At 43.3% G+C, this 16388-nt stretch overlaps 1 protein-coding gene across 1 annotated transcript in view; it reads left to right on the top strand.

The window, feature by feature from the left end:
* Window positions 1-16388, top strand: part of BEND4 (BEN domain containing 4) — a 73991-nt gene that overhangs the window by 29023 nt on the left and 28580 nt on the right. The window contains exons 2-3 of the mRNA XM_018564650.1: window positions 3863-4429; window positions 10526-10617. Coding sequence (XP_018420152.1) covers window positions 3863-4429; window positions 10526-10617 — 659 coding nt within the window. The remainder of the gene's footprint in view (window positions 1-3862; window positions 4430-10525; window positions 10618-16388) is intronic.

The raw sequence follows: 16388 nt of genomic DNA, 5'->3' as shown, positions 1-16388 counted from the left end.
CGCGAAGCCAGCTTCATGTTCCCTCATCACTGGGTTCCAGCCAGCTTCCAAGCCCAATCAGAAAGTCGGGCAGCATGTAATGACTCACTGCCTGGCTTCCTGATACCGGAAGTAACAGTATCGGGATGGGAATCAGCGGTGGTGTATTCTGGTTTGGGGCTGCCCTAGGCAAGGCAAAACTCGGGCTCCCCCCCTACAGCTCTACAGCCTGCAAAGCCCACTACAGATCGTGCACAGCCCCCGTGAGATCCGGCAGACTGCAGGGTCTCAGGGGGGCTGTGCAGGATCTGTAATGGGCTCTGCCCACCATAGACCCTGCAGAGCCCACCACAGATCCTGCAAAGCCCCCTGAGACCTGGCAAAGCCCCCCATAGATGCTGCAGAGACCCCCTGAGACCCTGCAGTTTGCCGGATCTCACGGGGGCTGTGCATGATCTGTAGTGGGCTTTGCAGGCTGTAGAGCCCCCTACGGACCCTGCAAAGCCCCCCACAGATCCTACACAGCCCCCCTGAGACCCTGCAGGATCTCAGGGGGGCTGTGCAGGATCTGTGGTGGGCTTAGCAGGCTGCAGAACCCCCTATTAATCCTGCAAAGCCCACCAAAGATCCTGCAAAGCCCTCCTGAGACCCGGCAATGCCCCTCACAGATCCTGCAGAGAACCCCTGAGACCCTACAGTCTGCCAGATCTTAGGGGGGCAGTGCAGGATCTGTGGTGGGCTTTGCAGGCTGCAGAGCCCCCTACGGATCCTGCAAAGCCACCCACAGATCCTGCAGAGATCCCCTGAGACCCTACAGTCTGCCAGATCTTAGGGGGGCTGTGCACAATCTGTGGTGTGCTTTGCAGGCTGCAGAGCCCCCCTACGTATTCTGCAAAGCCAACCACAGATCCTGAAAAGCCCCCTTGAGACCCGGCGAAGCCCCCCACAGATTCTGTAGATACCCTGCAGTCTCAGGGGGGCTGTGCAGGATCTGTGGTGGGCTTTGCAGGCTGCGGAGCTCCCTACGGATCTTGCAAAGCCCCCCACGGATCCTGCAAAGCCCCCAACAGATCCTGCAAAGCCCCCAACAGATCCTGCAGAGACCCTGCAGTCTCCAGGATCTCAGTCAGACCTTCGCTGCCCGGCTGGAGCCTCGGCGATGCCTCCCGCCTCCTCCATCGCATCTCTGCCCCGCCTCCTCCATTGCAGTCTTCGGCCCCCTGCCTCCTCCGTCGTCACCCAGCCTCTTTCATCTCCGCCCCATCTCCTCTGTCACCGCCCCTGCCTGCAGCCGCTACGTCCTCGTCTCCTCCTGTTTCCCCGCCCGCCGCTTCTTCCCCGTTCTAATTAGGCAGCCAGGCTGCCGGTTTCTGTGCAGCCCGTCTGCCTAAATGTTTTGGGGGGCGGCATTTTTGCTGCCCCCCTGGAATCTGCCGCCCGAGGCAAACACCTTGTTTGCCTCAAGGCAGATATGCCCCTGGGCATCAGGAGCATTTTGTCGAGTACGAGTACTTGCCCAAATAATTGGTATCGGCACTGATACCGATACAAGTATCGGTATATAAAAAGAGAACTATACCTTTAATTCATAATCCACAAAATAAGACACACACCTTTATAAACATTAAAAACTACCTCTGACAAGGTACTTATTAAATATAACGACATGATCTTTGAATATAATGTACATGATTTAAACTTCAAAGAATGTTATAGGGTAACTAAGCAGCAGATGCTGCTTTATAAGCTAAAATCAATCTTTAATTTTCCTACAGGTTTAGGAAGAGTTATGACTAAAGTTACAAAAACACCTGTGTTTTGACACTTTAGCAGTCAAATTTGAGAAAACCCCTCTAAATGTTGATTACATAGTAGTTAGTCAAGTTGAAGAAAGACACTAGTCCATCGAGTTCAACCCATAGTGAGGTTATGTGTTCCTATTCAAACAGCACGCTGAAAAATAACTTTTAAAAGCAATTCTTACCTTTTAGATGTTCTGTTACAGCAGGCAAGGTGGCTGCTGATGATGAGCTTCATTACCATACAATGGGCAAGCCACCAAAGACCCCTCACATCTCTTCCTAGCATTTCAAAGAAGGAGAAGCAAGAAGAAAATGTAACCCTTAAAACCCTAACTCAAGTTAAAGCAATTTAAACTGCAAGTATTTTAGCCTATGCTGCGTAACTGGAAACAATAATAACAAATATAAAATGGGTGTTATCCCAAATTGGCTGTAAAAGTGGAAATACACTTTACGTTTGAAGACATAACTGTAAACATATAGATCTTCATCTCAGTTACAATATAACAAAGTTTCTTTCTGGTTCTTACACTCTCAATTCAGGGAAACAAGAATACATATAAAGAGTTATTCACAACTGCTACAGTATAACAAAGTTGTTTGTAGTTCTTGTACTCAACAGTATTGAGCTTAATTTCCTTGGTCTGGACATTAAGGTATCAAGTAGGTTCATTATTTGCTCCTAGGTTCCATATAGCACTAAATGTATGACCATTTGGCTCTAATACACCTTATATATATATATATGTATATATATGTGTATATATATATATATTTGACAGTGGTACATAAATACTAAACCCTGATGTTAAAGCAATAAAGCAAAACTCCAGGAAAAAGTGATTATTTACACTCTGCACACTCTGCACTGGGTGTGTAAATTGTCATTAAAAGTTGTATGCTTTGTGTCTAAGGCTTCTGCAATTCCTAAAAATCTTACCTTGTCGGCTCTTACACATAATGCCCATCCTCCAGGCACTGCGAGGAGTGAGGGATGTGACTCAAGTAGTGAAGTGCTCCAGTCACATCTCCTCACTACTTGCCCATTCACATAATGCCTTGTAGAGGAATATGTGATTGTCTCTCTTCCTCCCATCACAGAACGCCTTGCATTCTTTGGGGAAAATACAAGGCATTTTGTGAATGGGCAAGTAGTGAGGAGGGGCTTGGTTGGGACTGAAGCACTTCACTGCTTGAGACGCATCCCTCACTCCCCGCAGTGCCTGGAAGAATGGCGTTATATGTAGGAGACGGCATGCTGCATGATTTGTATACTTTGTAGCTGCTCTTCAGGCATATCAAACAGCTTTTTAATGATGATTTACACACTCTATGCAGTGCATACAATATAATTTTGACTTTAACCCTTATTACAGTTATATTTGTCCAACACATTCCAAACCACCCAGTCAGGTGGAATCATTACATTGAATTTCCCATTCATCCAGTTGGCCATTTAACCTTCCAGAAGATGCAGTGGTGGGCCTTGCCCATAAGCGAACTCTACAACATTTTATAAGATTATATTGTGTTCCTAGTTTGGATTCTTGTATAAAAAACTGCTTTGCGCAATATACATCATTTACAAGCCTATAGTGTATTTTTATAACGGAATTTAATGGTGGCCCCCCATATACCCCAATGCAGCACAGCTTGCATCTTTTAATAACTTGTCTCTTTAGCCTGTGAATTATTATCTTTTCAAGGTACTTCTTCATTCATTAATTATTCACATGCTTGTCTACAGTATTCAGCTACCACTGCTAAAAGAATTTATTTTTATTTTTTTGTAATAAATCCATTATTTAAACATGCGAGATCTGAAATAGGCTTTCTGACGGGAGCAGTAAATAGTGAGTACATTTACATTTTCTTGCTATTAATACTTGTCATTGTTAATTATGCAAATCAATAAGAACATAAGCAATTAACTTTACATTGCAATGAAAGCATGTGTTTCTAATCAAACTGAATGACGGCTAATTCTGGCAGTTAATGAAGAAATGAACCTGATGCAGGAGCCTTATTTTCCCTGATGCCGTGGTTGTTTTTTTGTTACTATTTTTATTTTCTCTTTGCAGAAAGCCGGATGATTCTGGATGCCTTTGCCCAGCAATGTAGCCGAGTGTTAAATCTGTTGAACTGTGGGGGGAAGCTTTTGGACTCCAAGCATTCCCCAGCCCTGGTGTCTTGTGTGAAACAGGAAAATAACAGTTACAGTGAAAGGTCAGAGCAGTGCCAGCTTAGTAAAGCCTTCCACAGCCAACCATCAGACAAAGCAGATGTAGAAATGCAGTACATTCACAAAAAGCAACAGACCTCTGCATTCCTGAGGGTGTTCACTGATTCCCTTCAGAACTATCTACTGGCCAGCAGTTTCCCAGTTCGGAATATCTCTTCCTCCAGCGATTATGGTCATGTGACCGACATGGATGTTCTTTCATCGTCTCCAGTGCACACGTTGGGTGGGTGGGCATCACCAGCAACTTCTGAATCACATGGCCACCCATCATCTTCCACTCTTCCGGAAGAGGAGGAGGATGAGGAAGAGGAAGGCTACTGTCCTAGGTGCCAGGAACTGGAACAAGAGGTCATCTGTCTACAGCAGGAGAACGAGGAATTAAGGCGGAAGTTAGAAAGTATACCAGGTAATCTCATCCCGTTATTCTGATACTCTTCAGCATTATTGAAGCTCAAGCAGAATTAAGTGCACCTAAAGGCTGGATGTAAATTGTGTACATTTATGATTTGCCCTACAACATACCTGCCAAAACACCAATTTTCTTGGTGGGCAGATGGACAGATTGATAAGTAGGAAGTCTGACATCAATCTTCCATGATGCATCTTGACAACTTGTGACCAGGAAAGGTTGGGGATCCAATTCTCTGCTATTTAGTTTTTCTTTTGTACAATCTATTGCATTTTGACTATAGTGTTGGATCACCCATGGGGTTGTATATTGTTTACTTTTAGACTTTAAATTCACTTTTAAGATATTTGATTTATATAGCATTTACATATTACTCAGAGCTACACAGAGAACTTTGATCCATTCCCATTGCTTCCCCCGAGATGCCTTCAGTGTAATGTCTTATGAGAGAATTCATCATTTCTGGGACATAAAGTGATTGGCCAGGCTAATTACTGTTGTTGTATTCAACTGAGGAAACCTGGACCCCAATCGCAACCCCTACGTCCATAGGTTATACATGTACATTTTCCTGATGGCAGCATGCATGTTTGTTTAACATGAAAAATTGTTCAGGTACTGCTATGTGCCCTCACAGCCCATTGGCATCTGAAGTTTGTAGTCAACTATAGCAGTTTGTGGTAATGATTGGTTTTATTTAAAGCTGCTTATAATGTATAATAATTATGTGAATTATAAAAAAATTTTTTTTAAATATATACATATACACTGAGTGGCCAGATTATTATGACCACCTGACGTTTGTAGGCAAATTAGCTATAATTTCGCGCTGAAGTTGCTAGAGGGCCAGACCATTATAAATAGGGAAGCAGGTTGTTTACCACGACAGTAGAAGTGATTTTTTTCTGAAGATCATTCAGAAGTGTTTATATTACACTGTCTGATTTAGAGATAGGACACTCTACAAATCTATATACAAGATATATATCTGCAGTATAAGCAAGGAAAAAGGTTAAAGTAACACAAAAAATACATATACTTTCAACGAAATATACAATAATAACTCAAAATATTGATTAGCAGAACAATACACTATAATTTCCCTTTAAGGAAGTAAAGAGAGCCATTAAAATGTTTTATGTATTGATCACATGATGTCATTCTAGAATGCTACTGTCTGTATTGCTATATTTGGGCCCAGCATTTACATTTCTGAAGCTCCCTGTTGAATAATTCCCTTGATCTGATGGTATCATTATTTTCTGGTATCTATAGATTTTCATTTTTATTGCGCCCTGAGATGCAGACCAAAAACCGTACGCTGAAAAAACAGATCAGCGGAATATTGCAGATTTTATATTGTCCTCTGATAACACTGCAATGCTCTATTGATCGTCACATGCATAAAGCAGCAGAAATTTATCATGTCACCAGGGAAAAGTGGGGCACATCAACCGAGGGCTGTAATTTCAGCAAATAACAATATACAGTTGCATTTTGATGATCTACAATGTCTGATCAAGGTTGTGTTCAAAAGAAATGGCTCATTTCAGCTATCTCACAGCTATTCTGATATTTGTGCAACAAAACGGAATCTGTTTCATGAAAGTGAAAATCATATAATGCCTTAGTGTATTTCTATTTTACATGATTAATACTGTATAAAGCTTCTGTATCTGCTTGACTGCCAAATAATCCAGTGCGTTCACAATTCAGAAAAACTGCTTTAACCCACGCATGTCCAGAGGATACTGAAATCTACGTGCCTAGACCAAATTTTGCAGCCTCAGTATGTGTGGGTAACTAATTTGCCTGGCTAATTTTAGCAATTCTTTTGGGAGCGACTTAGGTAATAGACCAGATCCCTGCCAGAGACAAGGTAATATACTCACCTCTTTAGCAACCCATGACTAGTACCTTCCTCCAATTTCAGCACTGCAGCTTCCTTCAGTCTCTTTGGCATTTAAAGGAGAATTATGAAGTGAGTGATTTTTACTCAGCCTCATAATCTGAGCCGACCTGTGACAATGAAACTGTCACAGGTCGGCTCAGTTGATCGGGAAGTGAGCGAACACCTACCGGCGCTCGCTCACTTCTCGATCTATCCGTGCAGAGAGCCGTGACTGTCACTCGTGGCTCCCTGCAGGGATTCCCCCCTCCCCTGTCCGATCCTCCAGCACTGACTGGCGGAATGGACGGGGGAGGGGGCGGGTACAGCTGGCTCTGCCTCTAGATAGGCAGAGCCAGCTGTCACTCACGCAGCTGGGTGGATACAGACAGAATTGTCGGGATCCGTTCCGGCTGCGGCGTCTCAGTGCAGCTCGCGGTATACTGAGCTTTGGGTGACGGGAGGACGCTAGTTTGTGTCCTCCCGTTACCCTTAGGAGAACTGTGGGAAAGCCCTAACCCCATAGTTCTCCTTTAATACTTTAGGGCATATTTATAAACAATTTGCAGAGCCTTTTATCCTGTGAAATTGCTATTCGGGTCAATACTTTTTCCCAGTTTTTTTGGGTAAAAGTAGGTACCTCGGCTTATACTCGGGACGGCTTATACTAGAGTATATACGGTACATTTGTTTTGTGGAGAAAATGAGCATAGTCCCTTTCCAAGTTGAATGTAATATCAGGAAAATACCTCATTATGGCCACTAGATGAGCTGAGTAGTGTAGCATGTAGTGGAGCATTACAGAATGCAGTCGCCAAGTAGTGAAGAGCAAAGTTTTGAAAATTAAAGGGGAAGAATAGTTGATTTTTTAGGTTATTGGTGAAATATATATATATATCTTTTTTTTGCTTCTTGAAAATACATTACTGCCATGCAGGCATGCTCCTGTCCTGCAAATAAGTTACTTTACATATAGGGTGGGAATTACAGCTCCAGCTGTACTTCCTGGCCGATTCGTATGTAAGAGCTGCAGGTCTCATGGACACCAGTGCTATATTATTAGTGATTATATTACCTTCCCACAGAATCACCAAAAGGTAAATGAGCTTAATTGGTAATTCCGTTAGTTCTCAATACTTTTTCCTTCACTTTACAAACATGTAATATCATTTCACCAATCCCCCCTCCTCCTCATATCAAAGAGGACATGATTTCATAGGGTAATTCCTTGTATAGCATAAATCCATTTATTAAAAAATATAATAATATTACAGAAGCTGTTATAGTCATGTGTAGGAAGTGCATATAGAACTATAACAATCGCTTAAATAAACAGACTCAATCATTGAATTGAACTCACAAGTTTTGTCAAAGTGTTGACTTTATCCAAAGTCTCCTCCTATATTGGTGGTGATTCTTGAAGTGCCCCCTTTATGTTGGTTGCTAGTGGTGAACTGCCACCCCACATTGATGGTCAGTATAGTGTCCCTCTTACAATTGGGCCAGCAGTAAATGGCCCCTTACAGAACTAGGTGGTCAGTGCAGTGCACCCTTCTCTTAGTGGGAGAGGTGAAATACCACCTTACATTGGTGATCAGTGGTAACATTTCCTTTTATGTTATTGGTCAGTGGTTTAGAGCTTCTTTAAATTGGTGTTCAGTGATTAAGGCCTTGTTCACACCAAGCGTGGAGCAGGTGCAGAGCAGATCAGTTGCAGACCAGATCAAAACTGCGTCCAATGTTTCCAATGGTATTTTTTGCTCCAGTTCACAACGCAGCGTGCAGTTCCAGAGCAGGTGAAAAAACTGCAGCAGGCCCACATACATTGGTGGTCAGTGGTGAAGTGCCCCCTTACATTGGTGGTCAGTGGTGAAGTGCCCCCTTACATTGGTGGTCAGTGGTGAAGTGCCCCCTTACATTGGTGCTCAGTGGTACAGTGTCTCCTTACAATGGTGGTCAGTGGTGAGGTGCTCCCCTACATTGGAGGTCAGTGTTAAATTGTCCCCTTACATTGGTGTTTAGTGTAGTGTCCCTCTTATGCTGCTGATCATTTTTAAAGTTGCTCACTTATGTGGCTGGCCAATGGGAGCTACATAGATCAATGGTGTCAGTGTTTTAGTTCCTGATTGAGTAGATGCTCTGTTCCCCTTGCTGTTGGCTGTGGCTCTTCTAAGTGACACTGGCGCCAGAACTATGTGGCCACTGTGGGGCTGGAGGACACTTCACTTAGCAGTGCTGCAAGTCGGTTTGATGTGGCTAGACTTTGGGCACACAGCAGAAGACTCATGGCATATACTGTGTGGTAAAGTGACGCTGATGCTTAATTGGGAAAAAGTACCACCTGAACCTGTCAAATGTACACCCTGCATAACATGTATCACTGATTGAGAAATTATGGTTTAATGGATATTAACCCTTTTGGCAAATACTATCAAATGAAGATAGTTAACTGCTGGCATCAGTAGAGTCAGTACAGTGAGTCCAGTACCTACCTTTACTGACTTTTTGTCAATGAGCCATCCAAAGTGCACCTAATGTAATATGAAAAAACTGTGTTATGAAGATTTTTTTCTCCTGCACCCTGTATGGCGCATACTAGGGATGCACCGATACCTGTTCTTTGGTATCGAGTACCGATATTTTTCCCGATGCGTACCGATACCGAGTACCGATACTAGTTCTGTGTCCTCTGCCCGACTTCCTGATTGCCTGGGAAGCCGGTGTTCTATCGAAAGAACACCGGCTTTACTTGCTGAGGCTGTTAATCAGGAAGCCGGGCGTCGGGTCATGAGGTGCCGTCCGGCTTCCTAATTGGTCAGGAAGCCAGGCTGCCTAGCAACAAGTGAAGCTGGCTTCCTAGCCAATCAGGAAGCCGGGCGGCATGCTCCCTTCTTCCGGTATCGGAGGTAAACATCCGAGCATTTGGGCGAGTACGAGTACGAGTACTGGCCGGAATACTTGATAGTGCATACTGAAGTTTATGTTGTATTCATAAATACTGCAGAATGCTCATTGGCAGTGTTTAATAGAATCTCCCCAGTTATGTTCTGTGAAAGCCGTACCAATGGGAAGTCACAGTAGTGAGCACAGATCAGAGTGTCATGTACTAAGTGACTTATTAGATGGTCTCCCATCAGAATCAAACATGTTCATTGGCATACTTTTTTTATTTGATAATTTCCTTGCTTTAAAACAAAAAATAGCCCGCTCTTCCATTAGAGTTTTTCCTAAATGTTGTCCAGATGTTCTGTTCTATGTTATACCTTTTACTTATTTAATGCAGATGCCTCTTTAAATTGGAGTGTACAAGCCATGGAGAAAACTTCATATTTTCCTGATGTATAATTGCTATTAATGAATTATTAATATTGTTTGTGAGTCTCTTGGTAGCTATTCAGAAAGACTGCACTTCTCATAAACCTCCAGGAAACGTGTCAGTAGGGTCAGATTTAAGAGTGGCTTAAGTCATGTACTTCATCTCCAACCATTAGCCATCTGGAAAGCATCACATTTATAGTGCAATCATAGCATGTAAAATCAGACATTTAAGGAGAATCTGTTACATGTAAGGCATGATCACAGTGGTGTAGACAAGACATAGGGAAATTCTCTCTGTAAGCTGTTCTGCCATTAATAATAAAGAGTAATTGGAAGTGGATAAAGTGGAGAGAGTTGTTGACACTGTAGTGTTCTGTATTGAGTGCATGTATAGTCTAGTGATAAAGACACCCCTGCCAATCAGCACAGCCTGGTCCTGGACCACAGGTTTAGTTAGGCAACCCCCTTACCCCCTACCTCCTCACAAACACGCTGATTGTTCAGTGAAGGAACAACAGCAAACTGATGAGTCAAGCCTGTGCTCTGCCCTCCTGTAACCATTGTCAGTGTTAGACTGACAACACTGGGTGCTGCAGCATACGCTGATTGGCTCCTATTGTTGACCTGCCCTCTCTTATTCTGCTGTGTAGGGGAATGCAAAAGCTGTTATGAAGTAAAATATAAATAAAATATATTTAATTGTTTTTTCATGAACTTTAAAAAAAAAAAAATGTCTCTATAAATCTGCCTAAAGTTCTGCATTCATGGATGTGACATTCAAACTGTGTAATAGTTTTTACATTGTTAGCGATGGTAAAAAGCTGTTTGATGTATTTTACAGTTTGTGTATTTAGTTGTGATTCATCTGACTGCTCTGTCTCTTGCAGTGCCCTGCCAGACAGTGTTAGACTATTTAAAGACTGTACTTCAACATCACAACCAACTGATCATACCACAGCCCACAGAGCAGCCCACAGAGGTAATGTAACTCCAGGTCTGACATGCACATCAGATGTAATCAAAGAGTGTACTTGTACATATTGTATCCCAGTTACTTTTAATGTTACCTGTTCTCATGAATGCAAACAGAGATCGTCTGATGTATACAATTTTACTGAAACTGCACATGATGATTTTTTCCTTACTTAAAGTGATATTAAACCCTCAGATTTTTTAACATAAAACAATACTGTAATGTGTGCCTTACTGTAATCCATGGTTGTTTCCCTTCTCTTTGCTGCTCTTCCTTTAAAATTTGCATGTCTTCTCATGCTGGGCAGAACTTCTGTTTTGCAGCAGACTGCCTTGTCTCTGGAATGGATACATGGTGTCTGTGTGTTGGTTTGCAACCTGAGCCAGCACTACAGGAAGAGGCACTCAGCTGCAAAGGGAAGTTCTAACCAAGCATGAGAAGACACGCGGATTTAAAAGTAAGAGCAGCAAAGAGAAGGGAAACTACCATGGATTACAGTAAGGCACACATTACAGTATTGTTTTATGTTAAATAATCTGAGGGTTTAATGTCACTTTAATATAGTTCATTGGGGATTGTCGTTTTAGAATGTAACTTTCCAGGTTACAAAACGTATTGGCACCCCCAGTAAATGATGGCAGATAATGTTTATAATATCTAAAAACCCAACTTTGGAAAATGATACTGATTTATTAAAAGGTTTTCTATTTTACTTATAGATAGTCAGGGGTATATTTGCATATCATAGGGTCCCATAGCAAACTTTGGGATATCTCTACTTACCATATCTCCATTTTAAACAACCTCTCTGCAGTACACACGCATAAGGTGTATCTGAACCCGAGAACAAAAATGTTATTTATTAAACCTTACAGCCCTTAGATGTGTAAAGGTGGTGGCTGCATGTGTTTTCTTTTTTTTCCTTTTTAACAGTGAAGGCCTATCATTGCTAAAGCCCTATTTGCATTGATGGTCAATCAGTGGAAAAGCCCCCATTTTTATTGATGGTCAGTCAGTGGAAAAGCCCCCATTTATATTGATGGTCAGTCAGTGGAAAAGTCCCCATTTTTATTGATGGTCAATCAGTGGAAAAGCCCCCATTTATATTGATGGTCAGTCAGTGGAAAAGCCCCCATTTATATTGATGGTCAGTCAGTGGAAAAGCCCCCATTTATATTGATGGTCAGTCAGTGGAAAAGCCCCCATTTATATTGATGGTCAGTTAGTTAACAAACCTCTAAAACCTACAGTTGCATTGGTTGTCAGAGGACTTCAGATTGTGCTGTTGTGGTCACCTACCTTCTTAGCTTGGCAGAGCAGAGTGGCTAGAAAACACCCTGAAAGTGATGGCGCTGTTTTCTTGAGTGGTTGATGCTCTTGTGAGTCTTCTGTGTCAGCTGGATCTACCCTGGCTCAGATGGGAAGATTAATCTGAAAACAAATAGTCATCCCCTCTTTTGCCCGGTGGCAGCAATGGAAGCACCCTTAGAAAGTAGGCAAGGGTGTATTGAACATAGTAGAAGAAGGGTACGTTTTTTTAGTCATTGCAGAGGAGTTATCCCAGGACCCACATTATCCACTTGGCTACAAAGGCTACTATGGTGTTAGACAGAAGCTGTGGGTAATACGTGAATTGATTTGGCCAAACCTCACGTTCACGTGTGTAGATGATCTGCAGCAAGCAGATGTTCCACTCCTCAGATGGGTAAACCGGTTCTGATCCACTCCTCAGATGGGTAAACAGGTTCTGATCCACTCCTCAGATGGGTAAACATGTCCTTTTGACTAGTCCATTAGTGCAAATTAGCCAGGGGTCAGTCCTGCTTTATTAAGCTAAAGAAAGCACAGGGGATTGTGTGGGAGAATGGTCTTCCCCTGTGATTTAGTAAACCCAATAAGCAGGTACTAATACTATACTTACTTATTATGGCAACAACTAATAGGAAAGCGGAATACCTATTATTAGGTATAGTATATGCCTTCTCCCTTCATGCTCTGTAGAGCTCCTTATGGAGTTTCAATTAGAAGCAGCTAATATGCTCTCCCCCAAAATGATGTGCAAACCAGTATCATGGATGTAACCCTGTATTAAATGTCTATAAAAAAATGGATTTTATTTTAATAAAAAAATTATATAAATAATCAGTTAAAAAGTTGTCCTTATATTACCACTGGCCCAGCATTGAAAATAAGTAGGTGTGGTGCAGATAGCAGAAGCACAAACAATATAGCTGAGCTGAGATACGTTTACAAAACCTGTGGGTAACTGAACACTTATCTGTGGATATTGTACTATTATACTTTATCACTGATTGAAGTAGTATTAAACTCTCAAACCTTTTTCAATAATGAACCCAGATCAAACAAATATACATTGCCCAGAAAAGTATTTCTTTACATTTTTGCCCAAACACTTATAATCATCATGTCTATGAACATCTGTGTCAGGGATACCGGCACAGGTGAACCCCACACCTCCGAAGGTACCCGCACAGGCAGACCAAACATGTGTGACCACACGGACAAGGCAAGTATGTTACACGGACCAGGCAAGGATGTTAGATATGTATAGTTTGTTTAATATACACCTTAGACTAATAGCCACAACCAACAACAAGGCTCAGGACAGCAAACAAAAGACACATGAAAAGGGACTACAAACAGGGTTCAGGACTTACAGGTAACAAGGTTCAAAACCGGATTCAGGACTCACAGGTACCAAGGTTCAAAACAGGATTCAGGACTCACAGGTAACAAGGTTAAAAACCGGATTCAGGACTCACAGGTAACAAGGTTCAAAACAGGATTCAGGACTCACAGGTAACAAGGTTCAAAACAGGATTCTGTGTTCAGGACAAACAGGAAACAGGAAACAACACTGAGCCATCGTCCTGACTGCAGGGGGGGGTTTATATACCCTCCCAGGAAGCACTAGGTGATGGCTAAGTGCTGGGAGACACCCGCAGGTGAGCACTGGAACTGCAGGGCTAGCTCCAGCGCCACCTGGAGGCGCTCTGGATCCTAACAATCTGCTTCCAAGTCTCTCAGCTCAGCTACCCTGAACTTCCTGTCCAGTACTTGTCATGCACCCGACCTTGGGAGAGGTACGGTGGATCTCAGCTGCGGTTCTAACTTGTTGTGTTAAGCGGTTGTCAGGCTATAATCCCAGGCGGCTCTCTCAATCACAAACGGAGAGTTTGGGATTTAGACATCATGGACCACTAAATAATAATCAAAAACAGAAGGCGAAGTTGCACAAGGAATATTAAGCCATATTCCTTATTAGCTAATCACATCAGGGAATTGTAATATAAATATATAAGGCAGTCTCTAGTTCAAACAGCAGGGCAATTCACTGAAACAGCATAGGTATATGTGTATTGGTGTAGTATGAGTTGATACTGAGAAGGCTCCACTAGGTGGCAGAGTATAGGATCCAACACAAGTGAACAACAGTCCATAAGCAGATACATGCGGTTTGGTTGATGAACCAGTGGCTCAAATGAGTTTAAACTCCAGGGGAGGCTGGCTGCTGGGGGAAGATTTGGGATCCTGTTTGGCGTGGTTCCAAGGGACGTGGAGAGGTTCCTGGGGTGTTTGGGCAACGATCCCAAAAATCAAACACCCTACAGCGTTCCCGGCAGGTTTAAATAGCCCGAGGGCGTGACGTCACGTGGCCGCGGCGTGCTTCCGAGTTCCAGCGTGGAACGCACAGTAGCTTCCGTCATGGGGGAGGAGGCCTGCATCAGTCTCCCCGGCCGATGCGTTCCAGCCTGGAACGCAGCCGGTGAGTGCCGCGAACCCGAGGGACATCACAGTACTAGATCACAAAGAATTGTGCAGACTCCAGCAACTGTTCATCTACTAGCTTGGAGAGAGGAGGGGGGGAGGGGAGTAGCTTGCTTTGCTGTGTCTGTGTGTGGAGACACACACAACTTACTACCACACACAACGGTGACTGCATAGCATTCTGCTTGAGAAAGGAGTCGCTCTAAAACATGAAGTCAGGATCAGTGCTCAGGGGTTCCTCCAAAAGGTCCACAATCCACAGTGGGCAAGTAAATGTCCATTTTTAGTAAAGTGAAGAAGGGTGACAACCAGGGCCGGATTTACTCTCTCTGTTGCCCCAAGGCCAGGTTCCTCAATGTGCCCCCCTACCCACCAACCCCTCCATGGAGAATGGCACATCTGCAGGCTGCATACAAGTGATCTGGGCTCACTTGTAGAAAACACAAGTGGCGGCTTCCTCGCTGGGCTTAGCAGGGCTAAATGTAGAAAACAACTACATTGGCCTTGCGGGAAATCCAGCCCTGGTCACCAGCAGAAAACCTGCCCTGAGAAATGATGGGGGTGAGTGCAGGTAGACAGAAAGTGGCTGACAGAGGCTGGAAGAGATTAGCAGCACTGAGATACATATAAAAATGGGATCAGAAAGAAAAAAAAACAAGCAATAATCCATTAAAAAAAGCCAATTGAAAATGTTGAAGATACTCTAGCAATAGCAATTTACTGTAAATGCCATCCACTTAAGGTTAGGGTCTAATTTAAATATCTTTTTATGGTAGGCTGACCCCTTAATGCTGATTAATAATTAACCTTTCTAAGTCTAACTACAAAAAAAATTGGTATGATTTTGATGGTGACAATAACTCCGTGTGAATGAGTCAAAGGCTCAAAATTCATCTATCAAGGTTTCCTTTTTTAACTTGCTAATCTCTGTTTAATTTATACAAGAAATGCTCTACTTTTGTGTCTCTCTGCATTGTGTTCAGAAAACATTATGATAATAATATTATTTGTGCACTGTGATAACAGGCATACACATAAGATAGCTCTTTCTCTGCAATTCCCAGATGTGTCGTGATGTGACGTGAAGTAGAGGGCACTCTAGCCTTCTGCAAAGTATCCAACTCTCACGTCACTTTGATGGCAGGTGTCTTGATATGTTAATTGAAGGTCTGATCATGTCTTTTGCATTGCTTTTATGGCTAACCACATTTTTTCACTGGTCCCTTAAGAGCTCCGATGCATTATGATGAGTGGAGACAGTCAAGCTTCTTCATCCTAAGTAATTGTTGAGTTGCATATTTGAGTGATTTGGGAAGGGAAAGTGTTGATGTGTATGCTGGGGGTAAACCACAGAGCTGCTACAAGTAGGGTTGTTGGGTATGTACAACATTCTGACGCCTAGCAGTAGTCACAAACATAACTGGCCTTTCCTGCAGAATATTTCATTTACCAGATTTACTTTCAACAAATACTGTAAATACTGTAAACCAAAAATGCTTGTTGCCTTGTCATAGGAGGTGTGCATAAACACACACTGGCTTATACATGTAGTGCAGAGAGCAACAAAAATTTACAAATTACCAGTGGCGTCACAAGGGAGGTGCGGGGGGTGCGGCCCGCACCCGGGTGACACCATTGGAGGGGTGACACCAAAATGACTCACAGTAATTTTGGTGTCACCCCCCTCTGAAAAGTTGGGCGCTCGGTCATGGACCGAACGCCCGACAGTATCAGGAGAGAGGAGGGGACCCGGCGGCATACCTTATCCTGCCGGGTGACTGTCCCCTCCTCTGTCTGCCGGCGTCCATCACCACAATGGCTGCCGGCAGGTATCAGAATACTGCCGCGCGTGCGCGATGACATCATTGCGCACGCGCATGGTGACGTCACGCGCATGCGCAGTGTCGTCTTGGCAGGGTGACACTCGGTTACCGCTCCGCGTGTCCCCCAGCCTCGGGATGCCCCTGCAAATTACCAATAAGTGACCC

This window comes from Nanorana parkeri, unplaced genomic scaffold (assembly GCF_000935625.1).
Source record: "Nanorana parkeri isolate BGI_ZX_2015 unplaced genomic scaffold, ASM93562v1 scaffold24, whole genome shotgun sequence".
NCBI lineage: Eukaryota > Metazoa > Chordata > Amphibia > Anura > Dicroglossidae > Nanorana > Nanorana parkeri.
The sequence above is the reverse complement of the archived record's forward strand: the minus strand, read 5'-3'. Positions and strand labels throughout refer to the sequence as shown.